Source organism: Thermothielavioides terrestris, chromosome 1, assembly GCF_000226115.1.
Source record: "Thermothielavioides terrestris NRRL 8126 chromosome 1, complete sequence".
Classification (NCBI taxonomy): Eukaryota; Fungi; Ascomycota; class Sordariomycetes; order Sordariales; family Chaetomiaceae; genus Thermothielavioides; species Thermothielavioides terrestris.
In genome coordinates, this window is record NC_016457.1 from 8,500,007 (window position 1) to 8,525,590 (window position 25,584).

The 25,584-nt window shown below is 59.8% G+C and overlaps 10 protein-coding genes across 10 annotated transcripts; 4 read left to right on the forward strand and 6 right to left on the reverse strand.

Moving 5' to 3' along the window:
* Positions 1 to 58: 58 nt before the first annotated feature.
* Positions 59 to 1,082, forward strand: THITE_2040070 (uncharacterized protein; the record flags this gene model as incomplete). Its single annotated transcript, XM_003650681.1, has 2 exons — positions 59 to 711; positions 797 to 1,082. 2 exons carry the CDS (start codon positions 59 to 61, stop codon positions 1,080 to 1,082), a joined length of 939 nt encoding a protein of 312 aa, XP_003650729.1.
* A 469-nt stretch (positions 1,083 to 1,551) lies between these two features.
* Positions 1,552 to 2,819, reverse strand: THITE_2085894 (uncharacterized protein; the record flags this gene model as incomplete). The annotated part of the gene is made up of 3 exons (XM_003650682.1): positions 1,552 to 2,500; positions 2,562 to 2,711; positions 2,791 to 2,819. 3 exons carry the CDS (start codon positions 2,817 to 2,819, stop codon positions 1,552 to 1,554), a joined length of 1,128 nt encoding a protein of 375 aa, XP_003650730.1.
* Positions 2,820 to 3,829: 1,010 nt separating this feature from the next.
* Positions 3,830 to 5,667, reverse strand: THITE_131404 (uncharacterized protein; the record flags this gene model as incomplete). Its single annotated transcript, XM_003650683.1, has 3 exons — positions 3,830 to 4,826; positions 4,915 to 5,422; positions 5,498 to 5,667. 3 exons carry the CDS (start codon positions 5,665 to 5,667, stop codon positions 4,266 to 4,268), a joined length of 1,239 nt encoding a protein of 412 aa, XP_003650731.1. The 3' UTR covers positions 3,830 to 4,265.
* A 1,994-nt stretch (positions 5,668 to 7,661) lies between these two features.
* THITE_2110511 (uncharacterized protein) lies at positions 7,662 to 9,563 on the reverse strand. Its single transcript, XM_003650684.1, has 3 exons — positions 8,940 to 9,563; positions 7,981 to 8,881; positions 7,662 to 7,907 (listed from the first exon to the last, which is right to left on the reverse strand). Exons 1-3 carry the CDS (start codon positions 9,497 to 9,499, stop codon positions 7,761 to 7,763), a joined length of 1,608 nt encoding a protein of 535 aa, XP_003650732.1. The 5' UTR covers positions 9,500 to 9,563; the 3' UTR covers positions 7,662 to 7,760.
* Positions 9,564 to 11,027: 1,464 nt separating this feature from the next.
* THITE_2142309 (uncharacterized protein) lies at positions 11,028 to 11,926 on the forward strand (the record flags this gene model as incomplete). Its single annotated transcript, XM_003650685.1, has 3 exons — positions 11,028 to 11,072; positions 11,109 to 11,428; positions 11,509 to 11,926. The coding sequence occupies 3 exons, from the start codon at positions 11,028 to 11,030 to the stop codon at positions 11,924 to 11,926; spliced, it is 783 nt and encodes a 260-aa protein (XP_003650733.1).
* A 135-nt stretch (positions 11,927 to 12,061) lies between these two features.
* Positions 12,062 to 13,404, reverse strand: THITE_2110514 (uncharacterized protein). Its single transcript, XM_003650686.1, has 8 exons — positions 13,257 to 13,404; positions 13,148 to 13,188; positions 13,061 to 13,076; positions 12,925 to 12,990; positions 12,733 to 12,847; positions 12,593 to 12,658; positions 12,423 to 12,501; positions 12,062 to 12,349 (listed from the first exon to the last, which is right to left on the reverse strand). The coding sequence occupies exons 1-8, from the start codon at positions 13,311 to 13,313 to the stop codon at positions 12,127 to 12,129; spliced, it is 663 nt and encodes a 220-aa protein (XP_003650734.1). The 5' UTR covers positions 13,314 to 13,404; the 3' UTR covers positions 12,062 to 12,126.
* A 131-nt stretch (positions 13,405 to 13,535) lies between these two features.
* On the forward strand, positions 13,536 to 15,498 carry THITE_2110518 (uncharacterized protein). The gene is made up of 2 exons (XM_003650687.1): positions 13,536 to 13,935; positions 13,996 to 15,498. The coding sequence occupies exons 1-2, from the start codon at positions 13,806 to 13,808 to the stop codon at positions 15,405 to 15,407; spliced, it is 1,542 nt and encodes a 513-aa protein (XP_003650735.1). The 5' UTR covers positions 13,536 to 13,805; the 3' UTR covers positions 15,408 to 15,498.
* Positions 15,499 to 15,872: 374 nt separating this feature from the next.
* Positions 15,873 to 18,305, reverse strand: THITE_2110519 (uncharacterized protein). Its single transcript, XM_003650688.1, has one exon. The coding sequence runs from the start codon at positions 17,876 to 17,878 to the stop codon at positions 15,956 to 15,958; it is 1,923 nt and encodes a 640-aa protein (XP_003650736.1). The 5' UTR covers positions 17,879 to 18,305; the 3' UTR covers positions 15,873 to 15,955.
* A 35-nt stretch (positions 18,306 to 18,340) lies between these two features.
* On the reverse strand, positions 18,341 to 20,531 carry THITE_2169679 (uncharacterized protein). The gene is made up of 2 exons (XM_003650689.1): positions 19,056 to 20,531; positions 18,341 to 18,999 (listed from the first exon to the last, which is right to left on the reverse strand). The coding sequence occupies exon 1, from the start codon at positions 20,219 to 20,221 to the stop codon at positions 19,115 to 19,117; it is 1,107 nt and encodes a 368-aa protein (XP_003650737.1). The 5' UTR covers positions 20,222 to 20,531; the 3' UTR covers positions 18,341 to 18,999; positions 19,056 to 19,114.
* A 1,240-nt stretch (positions 20,532 to 21,771) lies between these two features.
* On the forward strand, positions 21,772 to 24,983 carry THITE_2110530 (uncharacterized protein). The gene is made up of 14 exons (XM_003650690.1): positions 21,772 to 22,073; positions 22,202 to 22,292; positions 22,348 to 22,399; positions 22,478 to 22,485; positions 22,551 to 22,651; positions 22,713 to 22,728; positions 22,787 to 22,969; positions 23,280 to 23,413; positions 23,480 to 23,507; positions 23,558 to 23,612; positions 23,665 to 23,717; positions 23,774 to 23,880; positions 23,932 to 24,194; positions 24,254 to 24,983. Exons 1-14 carry the CDS (start codon positions 22,017 to 22,019, stop codon positions 24,414 to 24,416), a joined length of 1,311 nt encoding a protein of 436 aa, XP_003650738.1. The 5' UTR covers positions 21,772 to 22,016; the 3' UTR covers positions 24,417 to 24,983.
* Positions 24,984 to 25,584: the final 601 nt, after the last annotated feature.

The window sequence follows — 25,584 nt, forward strand, 5'->3', positions numbered from 1 at the left end:
CCATCATCAGTCCAGAACCATGCGGTCCCGCGCCCTCCAAGCATGCCGCCCGCTGCGGATGACAGCAACAAGCCTGCAACAAGTCCGAGTTCCTAGCCGACCGTCACTCCGGATCATACAACATGTGCGCGCCGCCTCGTCCTCATCGTACGCAGCCAAGCCCCGAGTCGCCTCATCATCATCCTCCTCCTCCACCGTAGCCCCAGCCCCCGCGCCGCACAGGACAAGAAACGTGACACCCAAGCCGCCCACCAGCGAAATCAACGGCCCTCTCGACCCGCAGGCGGCCGTGCTGCCGGCCGCGACCGTCGCCGACGTCGACCCGGCGCTGGCCGCCGAGATCCCGACCAGCGACTCGCCCAGTTCGGGGCTGGCCACCTCGGCTTTCACAGCCGCGCTGAGCGGCGGGGGCGGCGGCAACAACGGCACCGGCGCCGACTCCGGCGGCGCTACCATCGACTGGTCGTCGTCGTTCCACGGCCTGTCGACGACGCCCTTCAGCCCCGAGACGGCCGCCGTGCTGATGCAGCCGCTGGACCCGCTCGACATCGAGATCAAGCCGGACGGCATCATCTACCTGCCCGAGATCAAGTACCGGCGCATCCTCAACAAGGCCTTCGGGCCCGGCGGGTGGGGGCTGGCGCCGCGCGGCGAGCTGGTCGTCGGCGAGAAGGTGGTGACGAGGGAGTTTGCGCTCGTCGTGCACGGCCGGTAAGCAGCCCCCCTCCTCTCCGTCGTTTGATCGAGCATCGGTTGCTGTTTGTCCCACCCATACTGAACAAAACCAAAAAAACAGGTTCATCGCCCAGGCCCGCGGCGAGTGCCAGTACTTCTCCGAGGAGACGATCCCGACGGCGGGCGAGGGGTGCAAGTCGAACGCGCTGCTGCGGTGCTGCAAGGACCTGGGCATCGCGTCGGAGCTGTGGGACCCGCGCTTCATCCGCGACTTCAAGCGGACGCAGTGCCACGAGGTCTGGGTCGAGCACGTCGTGACCAAGAAGCGCCGCCAGATCTGGACCCGCAAGGACACCGAGCCCAGCCATCCCTACCAGGCGATCAAGACCGGGGCCGGCAGGGTCTGATTACGGGGGTTGTTTGGAAGGGGCTATGCTGACCGCCAGGCAGGGAATATTTATGAGTGGTGAGTGTGAGACATATCTGCCCGCTGCGGGGGAGCAAGCTTTAGGGTCTGAATTTCGACATAGATGGGAAGGAGCATATCAAGCATGCTGCGGCCTGGTCGAACCGCTTGTACAATAATGTATAAAAAGTACCCAATCTCAGAGGCAAACAGCCGCTTTGGTATTACCGGACAGTCTGAGGGACCGCCTCGGAGCCGAGGGGCGCGCTGTAGCCAGGGGTCTATCGTGTAGGACGACGACGTCCATGACCATCTGGTTTTGCATATGCATTCCGAAAAAAAAGCACACCCCAGACGCCGGCTCCTCCGACCCATGTTCCATACCCATATTCTACGAACCCATAAACCAAAAACCAACCCAACCCCAACAATGCGGCCCACAAAAGAAAAAGGGGGCAGGCGAAAGACAATCAGTTATCCACCCCCGAACTCCTGCCCACATCAGCACTCCCGCCGGCGCCCCAACTCCACGGCATCCAGCCCCCGGCTGCCCCTGACACCGGCCTCCTCCGCACACCGGGCCCGTCGTCCTCATCAAGATCCATCTCCTCCTCCGCCCCGCTGCCGGCCTCCAGCTTCTCAAAATCCCCCTCCGATCGGCTCTTGCTCAGCCCGCTGGCCGCGCTCTGCTCGCTGGCCGACGACCTGCGCTTGGCCCCTCCGATATCCGCTGCACCCGAGCCTGGCGCGAGCCACGGCTCTTGCGCCTGCGTCTGTTGGCGCTGGCGCGTGACCTCCTCCGCCTCCTCGCGGTCCAGGGCGGACAGGACGACGCGCAGGCGCTCGCGCTGGGCCTGGATGAAGGACATGCGCGCGGCGGGGGTGGCGGCGCGGAGGGTCTCAGGGAGGACGCTCCCTGCGCGAGCAGGGCCTGAGGACGGGGTTGGGGCGTGTTTGGTATCAAAGGGGGTAGAGGTGGCGGCGGAGGCGGCAGCGCTGACGGCGGAGGCGAGCAGGTTGTAGAAATCGGCTGTGAGGCCGCCGCCCTGGCTTGCTTGGGCGGTGCTGGTCCCCGGGGCAGCAGTAGTCTTGGCGCTCCATCGCGGGGAGGGGAGGGTGAAGCGCGCGAGGAGGGCCTGGGTGTACGACTGCGCGGTCTGCGGCTCGGGCGCTGGTTCGGGCTGCGAGGGCGGCAGGCCGAGAACGTTGGTCTTCAGCAGCTCGATGGCGCGCTTGAGGTAGGCGATTCCCGCGCTGCGGAGGCGCTCGTGGGCGGAGGCGATGAATTCCTCAATGGCCGTCTCGTTTTCTTCGAGGCGCGGGTGGACGTATTCCTCGTAGATCAGGCGTGCGCCTTGGGTCTGCGGGAGCACGAGGTAGAGGAGGAAGAGGAGGCGAATGTAAGCGTAGAAGGGTATCCTGAGGATCCGTTAGAAAAAAAGGGAAGCTTGCGGAGAGAGGGCCGGGGTGGTGTGCGCACCAAACCAGGAACCACTCGGTCCACGACTCAACGAGGAGCACGCAGGCGAGGACGACCCAATACATAAGCCATGGTGTCAACTGGGCCGGATCCGAGGTCTTGAGGGCCTTGTAGCTGGCGAAGAGTGGGAAGAGAATGGATGCGATGGAGCTGTTGGAGGAGTCAGAAACCGTTCGCTGGTCAGCTCGGACGGGATGCGCCAGTAGGAGACAAGGCGAAGGAGACGCACGAGAGCAACTTGGCGAAGATGTCAAACATGGCGTCGGTTCTTGCGGAATTTGAAGCCGTGGTGTTGCGGTTCCGAGCAGTGCTGCGGAGAGGAAGGGGTGCAGAAAGGCGCGGGAGTCACCGGGTAATACAGGAGGAAAGGTCGAGGGTCGCGGCGGTCAACCGCAGGGTCAAACGGCCGGGCACGACGGGAGACCCAGCAGCAGTTGGGCAGCTGACGGGAGCTCCAGGCAGGCGCATGCGAAGAGCCCACGTCACACTGCTGGACACGGAGGTGCTGTAGGCGGGCGTGGCTAACTTGCTGTTTCTTGCAAAGGCTCTTTATTTTCCGCCCAAGCTCGAGGCGGCGTCTTTGGACATTCAACTTTGCCTACCACACCAACCTCCGAAGTGTCGCTGCGTGTGTCGTTCTCGAGCTGACCAGGGTGGTTGAAGAGTGAGGGCTGGGCGGGATCTGTGGGCACCCGTCACGGTACCGAGTTGCTGCACTACGGGACAGTTAACTCCACTACCCAGTGTAACGCCACGGATACGCTAGTAACTACCTACCCCACGGTGGCAGGCACTGACGTAATGCGGGGCCCGAACCCCTGCAGTCCTCCCATTCCCATTCCGGGGCGGTTCTCCAACATCTCTCCCGTCCATCTCCTCGCTGAGTTTGCCCTCCAAGTGTATCCACTGATTGCTCCTTGTCATTTGCATGGAATCCTCTTGGTGTCCGAACCATGCAGCATATGCCATCGTGAGACTGCCACTCTTGCGGGAAGGATGTTGGCGTGTCCTGAACCTGCATCGCAGAGAGACATCGCCCACTGGGTTTCCGGAAGCCGAGAGCAGTGAGACGCACAATGGGGGACCCTGCTGGTGATCGTCGGCTACGCCATATTCCTGGGCACCAGGAACCCGTCGGCCCCCTACGCCGCGAGCTTCTTCCTCTCCAGCTCGCTTGGAACATGGCCCGCCGCGAGAGCGAGGCCCCGACTGCTGCACTCTGCTGCCAACGCCACCGTCATCGTTAGTTACGACGCCAAACGGGCGTCTTCCGAGGTAGAATATTTATCTTGGGTGGTGGTATCCGAAAGAACGCTCAGAAGGATGCTCGCAGTATATCGGACTTGGCTCCGGCTCTGCACTCCTCTTCTCTACCCGGCCCCCTTCATCTCGACTTCGTCTGCCAATATAGGATTCCCAAGTGGCCATGAAAGGAAATAACATGCAATATCCGGCCACCTAAATGCTAGCGGTGTGAGGACGAAAGAAATAGCAACAGGAAAATCGCATTTGGTATCTCGGCTAACAGCAGACAGACACTTGCTCGCGTATGTAACGACGACACAACCATGTACCCACAAAGCACGGAATAAAATAACGAAATAAACGACCCCTCGCCCTCCCCTACCCTATATTACCGAGATAACCCAATTCTTTCCAAGCGGATACGCACACCTCGAAGCCGATGTCCCATCCCAAAACGTCCTACGGCTGCGGCTGCTGCTGTTGCGGCTGCGGCTGCACGGCCGGCTGCTGCGGCTGGGCAGGGTAATAGAACCCTCCCTGTTGCGGCTGCTGCTGGGCCTGCTGCTGGGCCTGCTGCTGCTGCTGCTGCCACGCCTTCTGCTGGGCGACCTGCAAATAGGCCGGCAACGGCTGCCCCGGCTGCGGCGCCATCTGCATCGGCACGGGCGCGGTCTGCACCGGCACGCCCCCGGCCTGCTGCTGCTGCTGCTGCTGGGGCGCATAGGCGACGGGGACGACGGCGGGGTAGGGGGCGACGACGTAGGGGGTCCAGCCCGGCTGGGGGCGGGACCACAGGCCGCCGGCCTTGCGGATGGTGAGGGCGAAGAGCAGGACCAGCAGGACGAACATGGGGACCACGTCGAAGAGCGGCTCGACGATGATTCCCACGGCCGCCGGCACCATATCGCCGTCAATGACCGCGCGGGTGGGGTCACTGAGGAAGGCGGCTGCGTCGATGGCCATGGTGAAGAGCAAGCGGATGAAGTTGAGGATGTTGGCCACGAGGAGGAGGATGGCGGCCTGTTGATTTTGTTAATCGAGACGGTGTTGTTAGGTGGGGTAAGGAGTATTGGGGTGGGAGTGGTGATGGAAGGAAAAGGGGGCTCACGCTGCGCAGCACAGGGTTGGTCTTCGTTCGGTGCACAACGTAGGCGGAGTAGGCCAGCACCGGAATACTCGTGATCCACATGAGGATATCGACGGTGCCGCCCAGGCGATCAATGGCGACCTCGTCGGGCACAAAACTCAAAGAATCCTCCTCCAAGAGGCCGTACGTCGGGGCGGCGGCCCTATAGAAGCTGACGGCCGTCGACTGGTCAAAGCCAAACAGGCCAATGGACAGGCCGAACAGGACGAGGCCCCAGGCCAGCACGGCGATGCGGGAGAATTTGCGGATGGACGGGGGCTGGCCGCCGCTCAGGCAGTATAAGAAGCCACTGGCGAGCTCGACCAGGGTGACGAAGAGCAGGATGTTGGCGACATTTTCGAAGAAGTTAGCCGTGATGGCAGTGTGCGTTACTGCCCGATCGAACTGGAAAGAGGTATCCGGGTCGATGTGATGGTCATAATATTGTGCGGCCCGCACGCCGGCGACGACGAGGTACAATATCGAGGCTCTAGTGGGTGCACAGGCGCTGTCAGTTCATCATATTTCCCGGCCATCGAGTCGACAGGAGGTTTCTCTTTCTTACATGATCCAGATCGGGTACGTCGCCTTCAGCCACGAAACGCCTCCTCGGGCGGGATCACCCTTCCTGCGCGCAGAGCACAGGCTGATGAACCACAGGACGACCAGGGGTATGATCCACAGGGCATAGAGGATGGCGTTGCCGATGTATAAGCCGCCGAAGTCAGTCGCCATGTTTGCTCTGCACGAGAGTCGAACGCAGAGAAAGCACCCAGCAGACTAGAACAACGCGAGCGATGCGAAAGAGTGGAGTTGCGATGCTCGGCGCGTTGTTCTCAGGGCGATGTCTTGGTCCCCAAATGCGAGATCTGGGGCTGAAACTCAGAAAAGAACTCCGCCGGGATAGCAAAAGATCCACGAGGGACGAAGGGGTCTTGGCTGGTTATACACCACCCAGTGTGGTGTAGCGTACACCACCCAGCCGTAAGAACGGCGCAATGTCGCGCCGCAAACTATACCCAAAGCTGTTGGCGTGGCTTGGGGACGGCGCGCTGGGGTTGGATGGCCGCAGCCCCCCCTTGCACGAGGCTCTCCTGCAAATGAAACTCAAATTCAATCAATGTTGCAGCCACATTCTCGGATCGCGAGGCTACGGATACACTACCTTGGTTATATCGAGTTTGTGAGAGGAGCGTTCCATTCTTGATTGCACTTTTGAGACGGGTTGGGCGGTAAATCACCCGACTAAACAGAGCCAAGATTGAGCAGTTGACTAGGAAGGCTATTTGCGCTAACTGACTACCCGAGGGCTGAAGGAAAAGTGGGGATTTTCGCAGCCCTCTCTCCTTCCAGGAGAGAGGGGAACAAAATCCTGGGACAGCATGTTTTTATGGGACAATCTCCAACGCACTGAAACTTATACCAAATCTGTTAGCAAAACACAAAACTTCAAATATCTTAACAACCACTTTTCTAAAAACAATAAAACTTTAAGAATATACTTTTAGATATAATAGCTCTTTATTTTTAAATTTTAGTTTTTTTTACTTTAGGGTTAGGGTTATAGGTAGCTAGTTTTCTTAGGGTCAGGGTTAGTGGTGCTATCCCATTTTAAACGGGCTGTCCCAGGATTTTGTTCCCCTCTCTCCTGGAAGGAGAGAGGGCTGCGAAAATCCCCACTTTTCCTTCAGCCCTCGGGTAGTGTATTGTTTGCGTACTGCAGTGCACATAGTGTACCTAGGTAGTGTACATACAGTACCCTATTTCTGTAAAAATCGCCCTTCCTCTTTTCAGCAGGGCGCCCGAGCTGCCAAGATGGCTGCGCCGCAGCTGAACGTGAGCCGCATGATGGGCAGCCTATCAGAATTGGCCATCAGCACAAGAGCCGCACTGCGGGGGCAAGTGCGGCAAACACGGCCTGGGGAATCTGGCTCTTCGCAGGGACAAGTCGCAAAAAATAGAGCTCCGCATCGACAAAAATCAAGACTGGAATTCCCATTGAGGATCTCAATTACACTCCGGGGCAGCATTGGGCCGCACATCCGCAGGATGTCATGCGTCTTTGTCGAGACACGAGTCCCCGCCACGAACGGCATCCACGCTCAGCATTCCTGAGCCCAACACACACATACACACACACACACACCAACTTGTTGCCCACAAATTTTGATCAAGATAGTGAACTGTTCCACATAACTAACTCAACAGCTCAACATGACCGGCTACCCAGCTGTTCTTTTGCCACTAGCGCCATCATTGAGCACATACTTCTTCGCCCCTCCCTGTACTGTGTATGTACTAGTTATGTGTAGTTGTGTCTCAGGCTCTGTCGTTTCCGCATCTCGGCTCGGCGCGGCGCCGCACCCGATGTCGAAACTCGGCAGCCGGGATGCCCCGCTCCAGATTGCCTGCCACCACCCTTACCTGCACTCAGCCAACTCCTTCCCCCCCCTCCCCCCCCCCCGTGCCAACTCTCCGGAGGTTAATTTTATCCCAACCCTCCCATAGTTAGTTAACTCGTGGCCCTTTTCCCGCACAGCAACAACCACCCCCCTCCCTCCCGCTCCTCCCGCCATCCTCATCGCCGCCAGCAGCAGCAAACGCCAACCGACTGACCCCATCCCCAAGCTTCTGAACCTCCGCCTCCGCCTCCGCCCCGGCCCCGGCCCCGGCCCCAGCGGCCCGCTGCCCCACCTCGCTCGGCACGCTGGCAAAGCTGGGCGGGACATCCAGCGCCGGGTTGCCCGCGAAGAAGTGGCGCGGCCGCAGCAGCAGCGTGGCCGGCTCGGCCGGCATGACGGGGAAGTCCTCGGGCGCGGGGAAGTGGGTCAGGCCGAAGGTGTGCCAGAGGACGATGTCTGTGTTTTCGACGCTGATGTCGTCTGCGGCGGTGGTGCCGGTGTCTGTGTCTGTGCTCGTGAGGGAGAGCCAGGCGGCGAGGCCGACCGGGGTGGTGCCCGAGGTTTGGGGGACGTCTTTATGGAGTCGGGTAATCAGCCAGTTGGTGTTGCCCAGGGGAAGAGGGCAGGGAAAGGGGGATTTGCTTACGTTTGCCTGCCGGGTAGAGCTGGTCGTCCTTGTCTGTGTACACGTCAGTCGGGGCACAAGGATCTGCAGACCAGGAGGGACTACGGAGGCCGACATACACGGCGTGACGTGCACTGCGTGCCGCGTGAAGGGAGCCCGCTTCCACACCAGCGAGCCCTCCTTGGGCAGCAGCCGCGGCACCTCGCGGCTGACCAACTTGTAGCTGACGGGCTTGCCACTGAACGGGTTCAGCTTGTTCGTGTTTGCGATCTCCCACGTGCGCGACGTCGCCCCGTTGTAGTCGGTCGCGGCCGCGGCCGCGGTCGCCAGCTTGGTGCGCCGGTTGTAGAAGGCGTTGCCGTACGGGTTCTCCGGGCTGCCGACGGGCGCGTCGCTCGGCACCGCGTCGGACACAAACACGGTGTTGTTGGGCCCGTCGACGTTGGCGTCGATGCGCAGGCAGAAGAGGTGCTGGTGGTTGTGCGCGTTGACGCCCGGGTACACCTGCGTGCCCCAGCCGAGCGTGTCCTCGTCCGGGTCCATGGCGTAGGTGTTGAGGATGCCCGTCAGCTTGACCTCGAGCTGGATGGTGCCGTCCTGGTGGAAGATCCAGGCGACGATATACTCGTAGTTGGCGGCCGTGAAGATGTGCTGGATGACGAGCTTGCGCGCGCGCGTCACGATGACCGACTCGTCGCGGAAGTCGGTGTGCTTGAACAGGATGCCGGCGTCCTCTTCGTGGATGCAGATGGCGTTCTTGATGGTGCGCAGGCCGCCGGTCCGGGTAGGGAAGTGCGCATCCAGGTAGTGGATCGCGCCCTTGCAGTCGCAGCCGAGCGACAGGCTGTTGGTCATGTACCCTGCGCCGTACTCGCCCTGGTCGAGCGCGTGCTTGCGATGATGGGGGTGCTCCGGGTTTCCGCTGGCGTTCGTCAGCATCCGTGCAGTTCTCCGCTCCGTATCCGGCGGCGGATACTCACTACGGCACGACCATCTCGGCCAGCGAGAGCCTGTAAAAGATGGGTCGGACGGTGCCCTTGTCGTTGATGGTGATGTTGTTGAGCACGATGCCTTCCCTGTAGTTGAATCCGACGTGGAACTTCCAGTTCTGCCACTCAATCTCCCGCCCGGTCGCCTTGAAAGACACGCCATCGGGCTGAGTGATGTTGATGGGCTTCAGGTCGGTGCGGTAGCCGCCCCTTTTCTCTATCGCGGCTGGATGGTAGTCCATCGGTGGCGCCTTGCTCAGCGGGCGGCGGACATTGGGGATGTCGATGGCAATGATCTCGCCCCTGTCGGCATCGTAGATGGGGCAGAAGTCCAGCGGGTACTGGTACTGGCAGTTGTCGACGTCTGGGCGGTAGTACATGAGGGCCTGCTGCAGGCGCACCGAGCTGCCAAACCGCTCGTCATACCCAATGGTCCAGGGGTCGCAGTACACCTTATGCATGTCCTCGGGCGCAATGCCGCTGATGACGCACTGCTCAATGACCTTTGGGTCTTTGCGCACGACGTGCTCGACCAACTGGAGCTCCTCCATGGTAATCTACCGGCGGTGTTAGCGTAATGGGTAGTCTTCTCGTCCCGAGAGCGAGATGACGCAAATGCCTACAATGGGCTGCTGCCCGTCGAGAAGTTCCCAGGCGGTAATCCGGGGCTCGGTCAAGTCCACAAGGCCGTCGTATACCCTGCCGCCCGGAGCGATCACGGTAACCTCGGCGACACGCTTGGGCCGGGGTGCTGTGTCCGGCGCAGCCAGCCAGGCGGTCATCTCGGCCTTACGCGGCTCCTGCAGCGAGACGACGTGGAACAAGACATCGCCGTGGGCCTTCTTGACCGTCGTGATGGCAGCTTCGATTTCCGACGGCGTCAGGGGGTCGAAGGGATGCGGGATGTCAGGAACGGTATACCCCATGCTGATGATGCCTTGGACCAAGCAAGGAGGGTGTGGTTGATCGATGAAGATGGATCAGGGGGGGAGGGGAGGGGTAGACGGCGAGCTGTGTGTCCCCAAGTTACCTGCGGGTCCAGTCCAGGCAAGACCGGTCGAAGTCACACTTTGGAGAGCCATGTCCCTGGGATGTCGTCCTTCCGCCGGCCTCATGTATTCTCGGGCTGGCCACATCTCATCCTCGCCGTGTGTCAACGTACATGCTCAACTGTCGCTAATGTGGTCTCGGCACTGCCCGCGCCCACTTACACCGTCGATAAGGGACCGAAACACCCCACTTGGCGGTGGGCGGAGACTCTCCGATAAGGAGTGCTCCTCAAAAAACTCGAGATACGGCACGGCACATCTTATGCAAGCGACACCGTCCGGCATGATGTTGTGCCCTCAAAGCACGATAAGGGTCTTATCAGAGAGGTTTGGTCAGGACACTGACACACGACCCGCGGCAATCCAGCAGTTACAACCACCTCATAACGCATTCCTGTGGAGGAACTATACAGTAACCAACCGGCGAAGTTCGAGCCCTTCCGATTTCCGGAGTGTGCGCCTGCAGAGTCGGCGATTGCCGGCATGGTGAATCATGAGAAACGGGGCCCGTGAGAGATGGCATTTGTCAAGGGTGTCGTGGGTGCCTTGAGCAGAAGGAGCACCGCTCGACAACTCCCGAGCGCGTCCCGACTGCTTGCCTCGTTCCTTCCGTGATATTCCCGGCTTTGAAGGTTGCCTTGCTCTGTGGCCCCTTCCATCGAGAGCACCTGCCGTCTTTAGTTGATAGTCACTGTCGAATTCCAGTCCAAGCTCAGCGTTGACGGCGGCAGTTGCCTGGTGAGCACGAATTGCAGTCCAAGGACCAGCGATGGGAAGTTGCCATGATACCTATCAACGCTGGGGCCGAAGACCAGCAACAAGAGAAATGGGAACCTGCGTCCTGCTGAATCCGCTCCTGCCACATCAAAAGTCGTGATGAACTCGGCAGCCGTGGCTGCCCTGGTTATAAACCACTCTTGAACGGAGCAGGGCAGCATTGGCCTGTTTCCGGTCTGTGTGGTGACAATTTCTGCTTCAAACTCCCTTTAACCGCAAGACGTGACCCGCCCTCCAGACCGTCGACATCAAAATGAAGTTCACAGTGGTCTTACACGCCGTGCTCAGCGCGGCCTCCGTCCAAGCGGGCCCAGATCTAACACCCGCCGACAAGCTTCTGCCGGCCGCCCGTCGTTCAAGTCTCAGACGCCGCCTTAACACGCTCCTCCCGCACAGTTCGGAAGACAACAGCCCCCGTGAGTTGAAATACGACAGCAACTGGGCCGGAGCCGTCTTGACCGGGGCTGGCTACCGGACCGTCACCGGCACGATCGCGGTCCCCACCTTGAAGCTCCCGCCCGGAGCCAACAGCAGCGTGCTCCACGCCGTCTCGGCCTGGGTGGGCATCGACGGCGAGCGCGACTGCCCCAACGCGATCCTGCAGGCGGGCGTGGACATGTTCATGAACCACAGCATCTTGTCCTACTGGGCATGGTGAGCGCCCCACCGATCTCCTAGCTTCGCCCCCTGTGCAAAACCCAACAAAAGGCGAAAGCCAACCACACTCAGTGCAGGATCGAATGGTTCCCCAGCCACATCCAGTACCTTCCCATGTCGATCCGGCCCGGCGACGCGGTGACGCTCAACGTGACGGCGCCGACGCTCGACTCGGCCGTCTTCAGCCTGACGAACCACCGGACGGGCCAGCGCGACGTCGCGCGGCTGACCGGCCAGGCGCCGCTGCTGTGCGGCTTCAGCGCCGAGTGGATTGTCGAGGACTTCTGGGCGAGCGACGGCGTGCCGCTGCCCGACTTCGGAAGCGTGCCGTTCATCTCTGCGCAGTTCGCCACCGACTCGGGCGTCGTCGGTGGCGTGGAGGACGCCCGGCTGGACGGCGTCAAGGAGCGGGCCGACGGGCCGCCCGTGATCCAGTGCTTCAAGACAAGCTGGGAGGGGGTGATGTGTGCTTTCCAGAACGCGACGAATCCGTGAGGAGGCTGGAAGGAGGGGGTGGTCTGGTTCAAACGGGGATGGGAGAGAGAGAAAAAGTGAAATTGGACTGATGCGGTATTTGCAGTTAATGCTATTGTTCGGGAGCCGAGAAGAGGTAGGGGTTGCTGTCTAAATCCGTTCGTCTAGACTCACAATATCCACACTGCTGGGATGGATGACAAATTGATGTGCTTTAGGGTTTAAAACATCGAGCCACTGTCCGTTGGAGGACGGTCCTTTTCTAGTAGTGACAGTATCCGAGCGCGGGAACCAGACTTATTATCGCTTGTCGCGAAAAGGGCCTCCTTCTTCTTGTTGTGCGCCTTGTCCATGTCTGACTTTGCACTGTTTGGTGACTTGGCAAGAACTACTCCTTGGGGAGGGACAAACGGCTTGCTCGTGGCAACGGCTTGGGCGACGAATCTAGACGGCGTCAGCGTGTGTGTTTGCTGGCTCTGCGCGAGGGATCTGGATCTTGATTTGGATCTGGACTTACTTGGTATGGTGGCCCCTGGCCACCAGATTGTTCCGCATGTCGAAGAAGGCAACTCTGGTGTAGGCGAGGGTCTCGCCCACTGCGAAGGGGGCCGTGTCAGGCTGAAAGCTCTAGAGACGGGGATCCAGGGGAGGAGAAGGAAGGGGTGGGGGGGGGGGGAGCGGGCTCACATTTGTCGCAGATGGCCGTTGCTCGGAGCACATGCCCTATTCCGGGGCCGCTGCTGATGTACGTGACTAGGGAAAAGGCTGGAGTCAGCCGCGCTTTTCTCTGCCATTTCCTTGATTTTTTGACCGCCGCGCCAACTCACCGTTCAGGTCGGTGGACACGCCGGTGGACCACAGCCCGTGGGACGCGACGGCCAGCGACCCGCCAAGGTCGACCAAGCTGGCGATGGTGCCTCCATGGAGGATCTTGAGCCGGTTCTGCAGACGCGGTCAAGACCCGTCAGCGGACGCAATCGTGGGCTGCAGCAACAGTGAAGCGAGACGGATGCACCTACGACGTGCTGCTTCCTGATTCTCAGCTCAAAGTGAACCGTGCCCTCCTGGGCATCGGTGATGCGGAGCTGGCAACAATTGCGTTTGGTTAACGCCAACCCAGTTGCTCACGGCTGGCGCAGTGAACAGTGAACTTACGAATTGCCCAAACAACCTGTAGGCATGGCAGGCATGTCAGTTATCTGTTGGCCGTGTTCCAGTGCTGAATGGGTATCGTTTATTTACCGCCCCTCCAGGCCAGATTCCTCAATCATCGATTTCAGGACCTGGACTCTCGGTTAGTGGCCAAGGATTCGTTCGTAAAGTTCATCCTAAGCGGGATGTATAGACATACCTCTTTGACGAATCGCCGAGGCGTCAGCCGACTGGTCGTCTTTGCGGCCAGGGCCATCTCTGCTTTGTTCCAATGTTCTCGACTGAACCCCAATCAGTTGCCGAAGTAAACCGGACAAAGGCTGCCCGGCAGCCACACGGTGACGTTGAGCGCCTGAATTCGGCGCATGAGCGGCAGCTGCAGTGGGAATCCCTGCCGCTGACTAGCGCTGTGGGTCCCCGGGCCGTTTCGACACCCCACTAGGTAGGTAGCACCGCAGCGTTCCCGCAAGGCCGCACACAGCAGCACAGCAGAGCCGCAGCAGCAAGCAGAGACAGACAAGGCTGCCAGCCAATCCTGCTCATCGCTGACTGCACTCCTCCCCGACACCATCAATCCTTCCTCCTCTCACACCACGGCTGCCCGCCCATGGCGGCGTTGCGGCTTGCGGCACCTCGACACTGCGATCGCCAGCAAACATATGGCGGCATCGGCGATGATAATAACGACAAAATAGTCCTGACGGCCTAGTCTGCTGCGCAGCAAACGGGCGAAGCCAAAAAAAGAAAAATGTCGGTCGCGCCGCAGTCGTACCAGCTCTCCGACTACCTGGAGAAGCTGCCCGGCACCACTTTCCGCAAGCTCTACCAGCAGCCGTCAACTGCCTTTGCCATCTTCCGCCGCATGCTGCCGCCCTTGGGTATGTGTGCTTGTTGTCGTGCTTGTTCTCCCCCGTGCTGATGATGGTCCGGCTGCGCAGCCAAGATCTTTGTCCAGGCGCTCCTCTACATGCCGTCGCCCCTGCTGCTCTCCGAGCTCGATGTCTGGGTGCGTCCCGAGGCCAAGATGCACCGCGACCGTGCCCTTTCGATTCTGCGCTCTCTGCACATTGTCCAGATCTCCCCGCCCGGCAAGGACAAGCCGCAGGAGATACAGCTCACGACAAATTTCAAGAACAGTCTGCGCCTGGCCCTCGAGGGTGGCGGGACACACAACAGCTTCGGCGTGCCGAGCACCCTGCCCGTCGACCCCCGGATCGACATCGCCCACCTCGACCAGTACGCCCGCAAGAAATGGGAGGACATCCTGCACTACGTCGTGAATAGCGTGCCCGTGCATGCCGAGGGAGGAGGCGGGGGCGGCTCGGGCGGCGGCCCCAAAGCCAGCGTCAAGGACTTACTGCTAGCAGGACGTCTGGTCGAGCGAAGACCCGACACAAGAGGCGGCGTCGCCATCACCCAGGCGGGCTTCACCTTCTTGCTCCAGGAAGCCAACGCCCAGGTCTGGACGCTGCTCCTCCTCTGGCTCGAAGCCGCAGACCACTCCAAGGCAGCAGCAGCAGCAGCAGGGGACCACGCCAAAGGGGCGGCGAGCCAGGGAAAGCCCGACAGCATCGACATGCTCTCGTTCCTATTCATGCTCGCCTCGCTCGAGCTAGGCCGCGCCTACGACACCGACTCGCTCACCGAGACGCGGCGCAACATGCTCCCGGCGCTCGTCGACTTCGGCCTGATCTACATCCCGCGCGAAGACACGCGCCAGTACTTCCCGACGCGCCTCGCCACGACGCTGACGAGCTCCGCCTCGGCCCTGCGCTCCGTCTCGTCGGGCTTCTCCGCCGCCGCCGCCAACAACCCGGGCGACGCGGCCAGCCTCGGCATGACGCCCGACACGACGCCGACCAAGGGCTCCCTCATCATCGAGACCAACTACCGGCTGTACGCCTACACGTCGTCGCCGCTGCAGATCGCCGTGCTGGCCCTGTTCACGCAGCTCAACATGCGCTTCGCGGGCATGGTCACGGGCCGGCTGACGCGCGACTCGATCCGCCGCGCCATCAGCTTCGGCATCACCGCCGACCAGATCATCAGCTACCTGGCCTCGCACGCGCACGAGCAGATGACCCGCGCGGCCGCCGCCGCGGGGCGGCCCGTGCTGCCGCCCACTGTCGTCGACCAGATCCGCCTGTGGCAGCTCGAGAACGAGCGGATGCGCACCACCGCCGGCTTCCTGTTCAAGGACTTCGACTCGCCCGAGGAGTACGTCTCGCTGAGCGGCTACGCCGAGGAGATCGGCGTGCTGGTGTGGAAGAGCGACCGGAAGCGCGTCTTCTTCGCCAGCAAGTTCGAGCAGCTGCGGGACTACCTCAAGAGTCGGAAGAAGGCCGAGTGAGCCTTGTTTTGTTTGTTTGTTTGTTGTTGTTGGCTTCCAAGCAGGGGCATTATCGGCTGGGACACGAGGGCTAAGGCGTGGGGGGTTCATTAGAGCATTGCACGGCGTTGCGGGCTGGCGTTTAAAAGGAGACAGGAACTTAATCGTCTGCGACCTCTGCGAGGGGCGGTCTTTGCGTGAATATGAATCCTTCAATTAACACGACGCATGGATTTGTTGTTTTGCTGTCCAATGTAAACCTGCTGTGTACAAGGCTCGCATCGCCTTGCACCATTTGTTGGTTTGCCCGAGTACGGCCCCAATCAATGCCCGCGCTGCACCTCGACGCCCCGTGTCTCGGACCACGGTCGAGGTATTGCACGGCCGTTACTCAACCCGTCTAGCCCGACCGACCGAGGGAAAGATGGACTTCATTTCTGTGACTGAGCATGTAATCCATACCGTAATATCCCCACATAGTCTTCGTACAAACAGTTTCAACCCCAGAAACTACACTTTCCCTGCTCGCCAACTCAGCTTGACAAGCCCAAAGAGCAGCTGACATCTGCTCAGAAGAAGCTGAACCGCCCAGCCCCTCTCCTCCTGGTTTCTTCCACAACCGAGTTCTCCAGATGCGCCAGGTATCCCTCTTTGGAGCAGCCGTTTCCACACCCATACCAATTTCCGTTCCCAACCCCAAGGTCATTCTGACACGTGTTCAGCATCTCCCTCTTCTCGTGCTTCTCATTCCGCACATGCACACGACCGTGAACCTCTTCCCCACTTCCAGTCCCATTCGCACTCGCGTCCTTACCCCCCACAGCAGCATGCTCCAGGCCATGATGCCCCTGAGCGTAACCCATCAAACTCCGGCGCAGGCGCCTGACCAGTGCCCTGCCGCGTTTGCCGAATTCAACTTCTCCGCTGTTCCCATCCCCCTGCCCATCATTATCATGTCCCGTGTAAATGTAAGAAGCGCAATGTCCCTCCATAGAGCTGCTCCCCTCCCGCCTCCTACCACACGCAACCCCGCCGCCAACTCCCCCCGAACATTCCGGCGCCTGCGCACGCCCACAGCCATCCGCAACCCCCTCCGCAGCAGCAACCGACTCATACCCATCACAACCCGCAGAAACGGCCAGCGAAAGCGACAGCTCCATGGGTGGCACCGCAAATCCCTCCGCGCCAGGGAGCAACCCGGCCCGCCGCGTCGCCCGCGCGTACCGCACGCGCCAGGCGCGCAGCGAGGCGCGTGCGGCCGGAGTGGTACACAGGCCATCGAGGCGCGCGAACACGTGCCGCGCAAGGGCATCTTCGTCTGCAGCGATGGCCATTGTGGTGGGCTTTTCGTCGGTAGGATTGTTAGCGCTGTTCAAGTGGTCGCAGAGGGTGTTCTGGGTGGCCTGGGGACTAAGGGGGTTGTTGGGGCTCGTGGCGGCCGGGTGGCGTTCGTGATCGGGTGGGTCCGGACTGATGTGAGCTTGGTTCGAGGGGGCTTGGTTGTGCGTGTGTGTGCTGCTGTTGTTGGTAGTGGTGGCAATGCTACTGGAGGGGTTGCTAGTGGTGATGGTCGGTGCGTGCTCCGGGATGGGGCTCACGCTCAGGTTGCTGTGCTGGACGGTGCTAGGCAGTTTAAAAGACAGGTTGTACGGGGAGTATGAAGGAGGATCTGTTGTGCGGTTGTAGGGCGTCGTCTGCAGGATGGCGCCGCTCGTAGCGGACTGCGAGATGCGGCTGGGGAGGCCAGCGGTGCTGGTCTCGCTGCTGGTGTTGGAGCTGTGCTTTCTCGTCTGAGCAAGCCTCGTGACGGCGTAGGCCGATGTGGATGGGTTGTTCAATCTTTCGGCAGCAGTCTGCAGTTCTTGAGCGGAGCTATTCGCCGGGAGACATCCACGGGCAGCCTGGGCCTCGCAAATATGCGCGAGACGGTGCGGCTCCAGCAGCTCGTTGCGGAAGCGGTCGTGCATGGCCATGAAACGGCCGGCCCAGTACTCCGACGGCATTGCTGTGGTGATCGCTTTGGGGTTGTCGGGAAGGCGGGTGGTCGGTGATGCTCGGCCATGTTGGCTGTCGGATTTGACAGCGACCCGCGAGAGAGATTGGCAAGAGTTCTCCCTGGGGCAGACCAGGGTGCTCGATGCGGAAGATTCGCCACTGACATTGCGGCTGCTGTTCCCGCGGCTGGTGACGGACGAACGGGAGAAAGACTGGGTAAGACTGGAGAGCACGGTAAACGTCCGTGACTTGGGAATCGCGGGCCGGGGCTGCGACGCTGCCGCATATCCTGACTTGGGCTCGTGTAGGTGGTCTCTATCGTTGCTGCTGTCACTGAAGAAGGACGAAGAACCCGAGTAGCGTTTGACAGGCGCGTGCCCGGGAAGGCAACCGATGGGTGGGCCATGGGCCGAGGCGGGTTCCCTCGCAATCAGTCCTCCGATGGGGCCATTCCTATTTCGGGCCCAGGCCGTGTGTTGGCTTCGACTTCTTCCCATCTTCGACAGAGCAAGCCAGAGACCCGAGCGATGACAATCAATATCCTCAGCGGAACGACGGCAGCAGAGACCGTGATCCTCAAAGGGATGGTGGCAGCCACTGCCTCCAATACCCTGCGGGACTCGATAGCGAAGAGAAGCCACAGGCTCCAGATTCGCAAGAGGAGGCGATAGTTGTTTCTTAGCGAGAATATCAAGACCTCAATATCCGTCAGGACAATCTTCCCGATCAAGCGAGCAGTTGCCAACAAGAGCACGCCAAAGGTGTAGGTGAGGGTGAAGACGACGTTGGCGATCACACCCGCGCCCAAATCGTCCGTCGTCAAACCGATGGAAGCTTGTCCGCTCGAGAACTCGATGGTCATTTCCTGGAACAATCGGGACCAGAGGCTCGCCGCCAAACTCCAGTCACTGTCCTGCGATCTTTCACTCATGACAGATTAGCGGCCGAAGGAGGAAGCGCGAGTTGATCAATGGTAAATTGCAGACTCGGGAAATTGACTGGGAATGCTAAGCGCTGTTCCTGAAGTCCGACCGCAGCAGGCGTAGTTGATATATACGGGAGCCGACTGGCAATCGGTGCATCGAGTGGGGGATTGCTCTGGTTGTCGGGGATGCGTGTGCCGATGGGGACATACCTGGTACCTTCCTCGACGATCAGGTCCTGACAACGCTCAATCCACTCACTCAGTGCTTTTCGATAACATGGAACCGACCAACAAACGGGAAAGTGCCGAGCACACGAGGTAGGAAGATGGTGAGGAAGTCGCAAATGCGCGGTGGCAGCTGCATCCGTTCGTTGCGGTTGCTAGGCAGCAGTTATGGCATTGATGCTTGACCGGGAAGGATGGAGGGTCGAAACGCTGGAAAGCACGCAGCGGAGGGCGGTCACGGTTGTCTTGCTCAACAGCAAGAGCGAGGCCCTTGAGATTTCCACGCGCCCGAGCCGAAGCAAGACATTTCGAACGCCGACGCTTAGCAAGCCCAGAAATGCAACAACCCCCAAAAATTCATGATGAGAAACAAGCGCCAGCCCTTGATGTAACCGACAAACCCCAACAGACCCATCCAAGAAAATCCCCGCTCCTGCCGCGAATGACCACGCCGTTGAACCGTAACCGCTGCTCATACTGTCAGTGATTCCATCCGAACTCGTGGATTCTATCCAAACACGAACCATCTGTTCCTCGCATCATAACGAGCCCGACATCAATAACACCCACGCGAGAGGTGACGTCAGTTGCGCAACTCGGGGTCCTGTTCCCAGCCCTGGATCTTGAACTGGAATGACTGGTCTCCCTCCCCGCGCGGAATGGGATTCCCGTTGCAGTCCCAAAGGGCGCGCTCGATGTAGGTGACGTTGCCGTCCCAGTCGACGAGGATGACGGTCTGCCGCTGGGTGCCGTAGAGGCCCTTCTCGAACCCGTTGGGTTGCGCGTCCGGCCGCTCCACCATCGTCAGCGCCTCGTCGCCGGGCGAGTGGTTGCCCGTCTGCCGCAGGTTGCCGTTGCCGCGCCGTTGCGCCTCGCTCATCTCGTGCTGGTGGGCCCGGCCGCCGAAGGCTGGGATGAAGATGGAATCCTTCGAGTGCGAAAGGCCCTCCTCGAGATCGATGGTGTGATCGGACGGGAATTTGTCCACGTCCAGGATGTTGAAAAGCGAGGCCACAAATTCCTCCTGGCTCGCACCTTCGCCGGCAGCGGCGACGGCGTCGCGCAACAAGTCGGTCCCGTCGCGGATCTTGGGCCACAGGTTGTTCCTGTCGTCCCCGCTCGGGTCGACGTAAATGGTGTTGCTGAGCCCTTGGACGGACCCACGCTCGCCGCAAATCCAGGGGACGTGGCCGGCGTGGTCGCAGCGGTTGGAGATGATGGCGAGCGGCTCGATGTTTTTGCCCTTCGCTCTCCGTAGCTTGCCGCAGACCAGCGAGAAGCCACCCACGCCCTTGACCCCGCCGTTGTGCAGCATGCGATGCACGAACTGCTCCGTCGACTCGGCCGGGTCCGCCGCGAGCCACGCCGTCACCATGCCGCCGCGGCTTCGCTGGCCAGCCACGGGGTGAGCCGCATCGTGCGTGTCGGACTCGCGGTAGTTGGTGAGCACGGCGAAGTTGCCGCCCTCGGTGATGCCCAACCAGGTCCCCCGTTCGGCGCGGTAAAGGTCCCGGCTGGAAAGCACGTTGACTTCGCCCGTCCTCTTCGCTCCGCCGTCCGGCCCTTGCGACTCGACCTTGGCGGTCCACCAGTGAGGGCGGCTTGTCGGCCGCAGGATGTACTCGTCACGGTTGTCGAGCACGACCAGAGCGTATTTGGGATGCGCCGTCGTTAAGAGGACGATGCACATCTTGGATATCTGAGATGATTCTTTCTTGTATGAGGTGTGGATGCGCCGAGGGGAGGTGAGAGGGCAGCAGAGCTTGCAGTTTATAGTCGGGCCACCCGGGTCACTTCCAGCTCCGCGCTCCCAGCTCCCAAGCTTCCAGGATGTGCTGTTGGCGACTCGCTAGCGTCATTCTAGACAACTCAGTCCATCACCTGACAACGCACCAGCATGTGGATGTGGGCGGTGGAAGCAGCATCGGGCTGCACGGTTGGCATCTGCGGGTCACGACCGGATGTCGACGTTGCGCTTGTGGCAGGAAGACGGTTCCGGACCAACCATGGTGCGTGCAGAGACGAAAAGCAGATTCAAGTCCGCCCCCGGATTTTCGTCAGGCGGGAAAAGAACAGCACAGACCGCGGGCTCCACCGACGTCCTGGCAGGGCTGGGTCGGACGGACTGTGGGGCGCTCGACTGTTTGGTGACGTCCAAGCCACCCCAGGGTTGTGGAATACTTGTCTGTGTAAGACGCTGTTCAAGTGCGAGACGCGAGGGATCATGTGAGTGATGGAATGAGCCGTGAGAGAATGACCTGTCAATCTGTCCCCCCGTCATCAACTATCGACCGGGAGAGGCGACGCAGGAACGTGATCTGCTGTCGGAGGCGAGCAGCACACCTGTCATCAGCTATCGACCGGGAGAGGCGACGCAGGAACGTGATCCATTGCACACCCTACAGAAGGCCCGCTGTCGGAGGCAAACAGCACACACAAGCAGCTGCAGAATATGACCCACATTTTTGCCAGCGATTCAGGCGGCCTGACCGCTCAGCGAAACCTGGAACGCCACCCGGCCTGGATGCGGCAGAAGAGCGGTGTCTCGGCCAGCAGAGCTGCCTTCATCGGCCCTGCATTTCATGAACCTAGGTGGCATTTTGAAGTAAGAAGATGGCAAGGCATGGTAGCTGTCAAGAAGACGCCCCGGACATCGCTACGGTCGAGGCTGGATTCATCGTTAACTGGCCCCTCCTTGCCATCGGGCAAGACAAAGGGTAAAGCTAGAGGTTATAGAGGTCCCGCCAAGACTAATTTCGGCCAATTGTCGGCAATGTTTTTACAGCGTCAGTACCCCGCCAAGACCGCCAAGGGGTTTGCACTATCGCCACGGGTTAGCTACAGGTTAGTTCGCCGGGGGTACGGGGGGCGGCGCCAACCCCCCGCTAGTTAGGATTTGGGTTAAGGTTAGGGTGAGGGTCAAGGTTAGGGTACGGGTTAACTTCGTTTTCTTTTTTTTCGATTTGGTTGAGGTTTAGTAAAGTTGTTGCTACGAGTCTTCGCGATTGTACATTGTCGATGTTGCTCTAAGTCGTCGCGGCCCCGCTCACCCCGTGGCGATTGTAAATACTTGTAAGCGGCAACCTCCGAAATTAGTCTTGGCGGGACCTCTATAACCACGACCAGGGTAAACGTTTGGAACCCTTGTGTGACGTACTGCGCATCCATATGGCTGTTTGGCGCTGTTTGACCAATCAACTGCAGCCGTGTTCCCTTCCCCTGAAACCTCCTGTTAGTGTTAAAGCACTGCGGGGTCAACAACTGCAATTGAGTTCCAGGCGGGGTGCCGGGGTGCCGACGAAAAAAATCTTCGGTTGACTCACCCACGCTGCTCGGCGGGGCAGAGGTGACAAAAAGAGGGAACTATTTCAGCGACTTCGGGAAGCGGCCGTTAGCAGAACCGCCACTGCTTTTCCACATTGCGTCTTGCACCTCCCGTTTTAACGATCCGCTCCTGCAAACAACACACCAGTCAGATACACATCATGGGCGGCACAGAAGGCGCGAATGCTGCCAATGGCACCAGTGGTGTCTCGAACGGGGTATGTCGTTCCCGCTCTGGCATTGGGCTCCCTTATCATCTTATCTTTCACGGCATCAACCCTCTGCCCACATTGGGTGCCGCCGCCGTAGTGCTGTGTGTCACGATGCTCATATCTTGCGGCCACAGGGTGCCAATTTCCGGTCGAGCCCCTACCAGCCCGTCGGCGACTTCCTCTCCAATGTCGGCAGTTTCAAGATCATCGAGTCGACCCTGCGAGGTCCGTAACCGGCCTTGTTGCGTTGCACAGCCCGTCGTTCGCTAACTGGTCCCAGAGGGTGAGCAATTCGCCAATGCCTACTTCGACACCGAGACCAAGATCAAGATGTCAGTATCTCCGACCTTTGAACCGTTCCTCAACCTTGGAGATCTGTTGGCTGACGTTTTTCTCTTTGCTTTCCACAGTGCCAAGGGTACGATGCCGCTGCCCCGCTTCCATACTCTCGATTCCCGCCACTGACCCCAACCCGCTATGCAGCCCTCGATGCCTTCGGCGTCGACTACATCGAGTTGACCTCGCCTGCTGCTTCCGAGCAGTCGCGCAGGGACTGCGAAGCGATTTGCAAGCTCGGCCTGAAGGTGCGCCCCCCTTTCAACGTGTTCTCGAGCGCACAAGATTGCCGACTAACAGCCCGCATAGGCCAAGATCCTGACACGTGAGTAATCGCCGACCTCGGCGGTGTCGCTGACAAACACCGACTAACGCCCCACAAGACGTCCGCTGCGACATGCGTGATGCCAAGCTCGCTGTCGAGACTGGCGTGGACGGCCTCGACGTCGTCATTGGCACGTCGAGCTTCCTCCGGGAGCACAGCCATGGCAAGGACATGGCCTACATCGAGAAGACGGCGATCGAGGTGATTGAGTACATCAAGTCTAAGGGGCTTGAAGTCCGGTGTGAGTCCATACGGAGCCTTTGTCTTCCCCTCCCGCACAACATCACTCCGCAATGACCGATGTCCACCCGTTGCCCGGCTTGACGACCCATACGAGATTCTCGACGGATCCCCGAACAGCTCGTGGTGGCCGGATCAGGGGCGGGCGACATCATGCCCAAGACGACAAGGATGTCGTCAAAAGAAGACAAGGGCGCCCTTTGCTTTCAAGATCCTGGCGGCCGCGAGCAAACCATGCCTCCACGCTCACCCCTGTTTCACGCATGCATCGTGAGCCATAGGTTTGGGATATTGGTACTGACTGCTAGCAGTCTCGAGCGAAGACTCCTTCCGGTCCGACCTGGTTGACCTCCTGTCTTTGTACAGGGCGGTCGACAAGGTGGGAGTGAACCGTGTGGGTATTGCTGATACCGTCGGCTGCGCTACTCCCAGACAGGTCTACGATGTATGTACCACATTGAGAGCGCGCCCCCTCCAAACACACAGACACCATGCTGACGCTGTCGAATAGCTTGTCCGGACGCTGAGAGGCGTTGTTTGTATGTCTACTGGAATTGCTGTGATGGGCTTCTCTTACTGACGCGCATAGCCTGCGATATCGAGACACACTTCCACAACGACACGGGCTGCAGCATCGCCAACGCGTAAGCTTCTCGGCGGCTTCCGTCCCGTGCTGCAGTTGCTGACTTCCGATAGGTACTGCGCCCTGGAAGCAGGTGCTACCCATATCGATACCAGCGTGCTCGGCAGTAGGTGACATCCAGCCTGCACTCCATGGTGGAAATGAGCTAACAGGCTTGCACAGTTGGTGAGCGCAACGGTATCACCCCTCTTGGCGGCCTCCTGGCGCGCATGGTCGTGACCAGCCCGGAGTATGTCAAGAACAAGTACAAGCTCCACATGCTCAAGGAGGTCTGTTGCGCAGCTGAACGAACATTTTTGAGTTCTGCTGACTCGCCGCAGATTGAGGATATGGTTGCCGAGGCTGTCGAGGTGAACACTCCGTTCAATAACCCCATCACGGGTTTCTGCGCCTTCACCCACAAGGCTGGTATCCACGCCAAGGCCATCCTCAACAACCCCAGCACGTACGAGATCCTTAACCCGGCCGACTTCGGTTTGACCCGCTACGTCCACTTTGCGTCGCGCCTGACGGGCTGGAACGCCGTCAAGACAAGAGTTGGGCAGCTTGGTCTGGAAATGACGGATGAGCAAGTCAAGGAAGTGTATGTGGTGGCGCCTGGCCCCGGCGGAACAAAGCCTGAAACTGACACTGTCACTCCAGTACTGCCAAGATTAAGGCTCTGGCTGATGTGCGGCCGATTGCCATTGACGATGCCGACTCGATTATCCGCGGTTTCCATCTGAGCCTGCACAAGCAGGACGGCCCGGCGCCGCCGGTCGAGGTGCGAAACGGGGAACCGGTCGAGCTGTCGAATGGGCAATAAGCTGCCCGCAGCGCGCTGGATTGTACGAGGAGGATTCGATTTGTCGTTAGGCCACATCATCATTCGGAGTTTGATTGACCGTCAAGGGGAAAGGGCGATCTTCTTTTCGTTCAATGGTTGCGCATGTTGCACCCGATCTGGAGCAACTAAAAAGTTCTGCATGGGGAGATCAAAAACTACAAAAGAAGGGGCAAGCATTGTTTGATTCAAATCTTGCTGGTACGCCACTTGATGGGAAGTCCTCTTGGGCAGTCCCCTTGGGCAGTTCGAAGCTGAGCAGGGCGATGTTCACCACCTCAGCATCCGGCCGGCCAATGAGAGAAGGCATAACGTTACGCTCCGGCTTTAGAGCAATGGCACCACCAGGCAGGGACGTCATTGTGCATATGTTCCGTGCTGGGATGCCGTCAACACAGCCAGGAGACTTGTTGGGAAGCGTGAGGAACTGGTGCTGGTTTCTGTTCCCTTCTGTTGGGACGTAGGCTGGGATGTGGTACGGCGCCTGATGCTCGCCTGGCCACAACAAAGTCGAGTACTCCGTACACAGTCAAGCTTACACAGCCGGCGGCTCGAGAGCCTCCGCAGCGTATCGTTGAGCTGATAGACAGCAGACACTGTCGAGAGGGTACCATATTGGCGAAATCGGATCATATCTGCCCACTGGATGTGACAAAAAGTCCGATTCGGAATCTTAGTAAGAACAACAGTGGGAAACCGCAACGCATGTTATTATGCCCTTGGCGCTTCAGGGCTGCGTTGGGGCATCGAGATCCTCGAGATGTTTGGCAGGGTAGAAGGACACAGGGGCACGGCTCAGGGCCAGGGGCGCAAGAAATGTCCGTGCGGTGTATCACCGGGTCGGAACGCCAAACAAGTGCAACGTTGGGCTTCGGTAGGCCTGAGATTCGATGACTGCCCGAGTCGATCTTCATGTTCCTTAGCGATACGAATACCAAAGCCTCGTCTGTGTTGCAGGCAGCAGAGGGTGCGCCAAGGAAGCAAGGCGACTCACCTAGCGCCCTGTCCGGCGCTGGGTCAAGGTTTGGCTCAGCCTTTCACAGTGCGCAGTAGCTAATCGGGACGCCAAGCCCACGAACCCCTGCCCAATCTCGGCCCAGCAGAAACCCGTCATGTCGTCATCGGCCAACATCTTGGACTGGCAACCGCG

Bases quoted from the DNA above. Each gene is read 5' to 3' on its own strand.
- THITE_2110511 (XM_003650684.1), bottom strand. From the start codon at position 9,499: ATGGAGGAGCTCCAGTTGGTCGAGCACGTCGTGCGCAAAGACCCAAAG. The intron at 8,882-8,939 runs GTGAGTATCCGC...GACGAACGCCAG, and splicing joins GCCGAGATGGTCGTGCCGTA to CGGAAACCCGGAGCACCCCC. The intron at 7,908-7,980 runs GTAAGCAAATCC...GACTCCATAAAG, and splicing joins GCTCTACCCGGCAGGCAAAC to ACGTCCCCCAAACCTCGGGC.
- THITE_2110514 (XM_003650686.1), bottom strand. From the start codon at position 13,313: ATGGCCCTGGCCGCAAAGACGACCAGTCGGCTGACGCCTCGGCGATTC. The intron at 12,848-12,924 runs GTAGGTGCATCC...CCGCGTCTGCAG, and splicing joins GAATCAGGAAGCAGCACGTC to AACCGGCTCAAGATCCTCCA. The intron at 12,502-12,592 runs GTGAGCCCGCTC...CCCCCTTCGCAG, and splicing joins AACGGCCATCTGCGACAAAT to TGGGCGAGACCCTCGCCTAC.
- THITE_2110518 (XM_003650687.1), top strand. From the start codon at position 13,806: ATGTCGGTCGCGCCGCAGTCGTACCAGCTCTCCGACTACCTGGAGAAG. The intron at 13,936-13,995 runs GTATGTGTGCTT...CCGGCTGCGCAG, and splicing joins CCGCATGCTGCCGCCCTTGG to CCAAGATCTTTGTCCAGGCG.
- THITE_2110519 (XM_003650688.1), bottom strand. From the start codon at position 17,878: ATGGGAAGAAGTCGAAGCCAACACACGGCCTGGGCCCGAAATAGGAAT.
- THITE_2169679 (XM_003650689.1), bottom strand. From the start codon at position 20,221: ATGTGCATCGTCCTCTTAACGACGGCGCATCCCAAATACGCTCTGGTC.
- THITE_2110530 (XM_003650690.1), top strand. From the start codon at position 22,017: ATGGGCGGCACAGAAGGCGCGAATGCTGCCAATGGCACCAGTGGTGTC. The intron at 23,613-23,664 runs GTAAGCTTCTCG...GACTTCCGATAG, and splicing joins GGCTGCAGCATCGCCAACGC to GTACTGCGCCCTGGAAGCAG. The intron at 24,195-24,253 runs GTATGTGGTGGC...CTGTCACTCCAG, and splicing joins GATGAGCAAGTCAAGGAAGT to TACTGCCAAGATTAAGGCTC.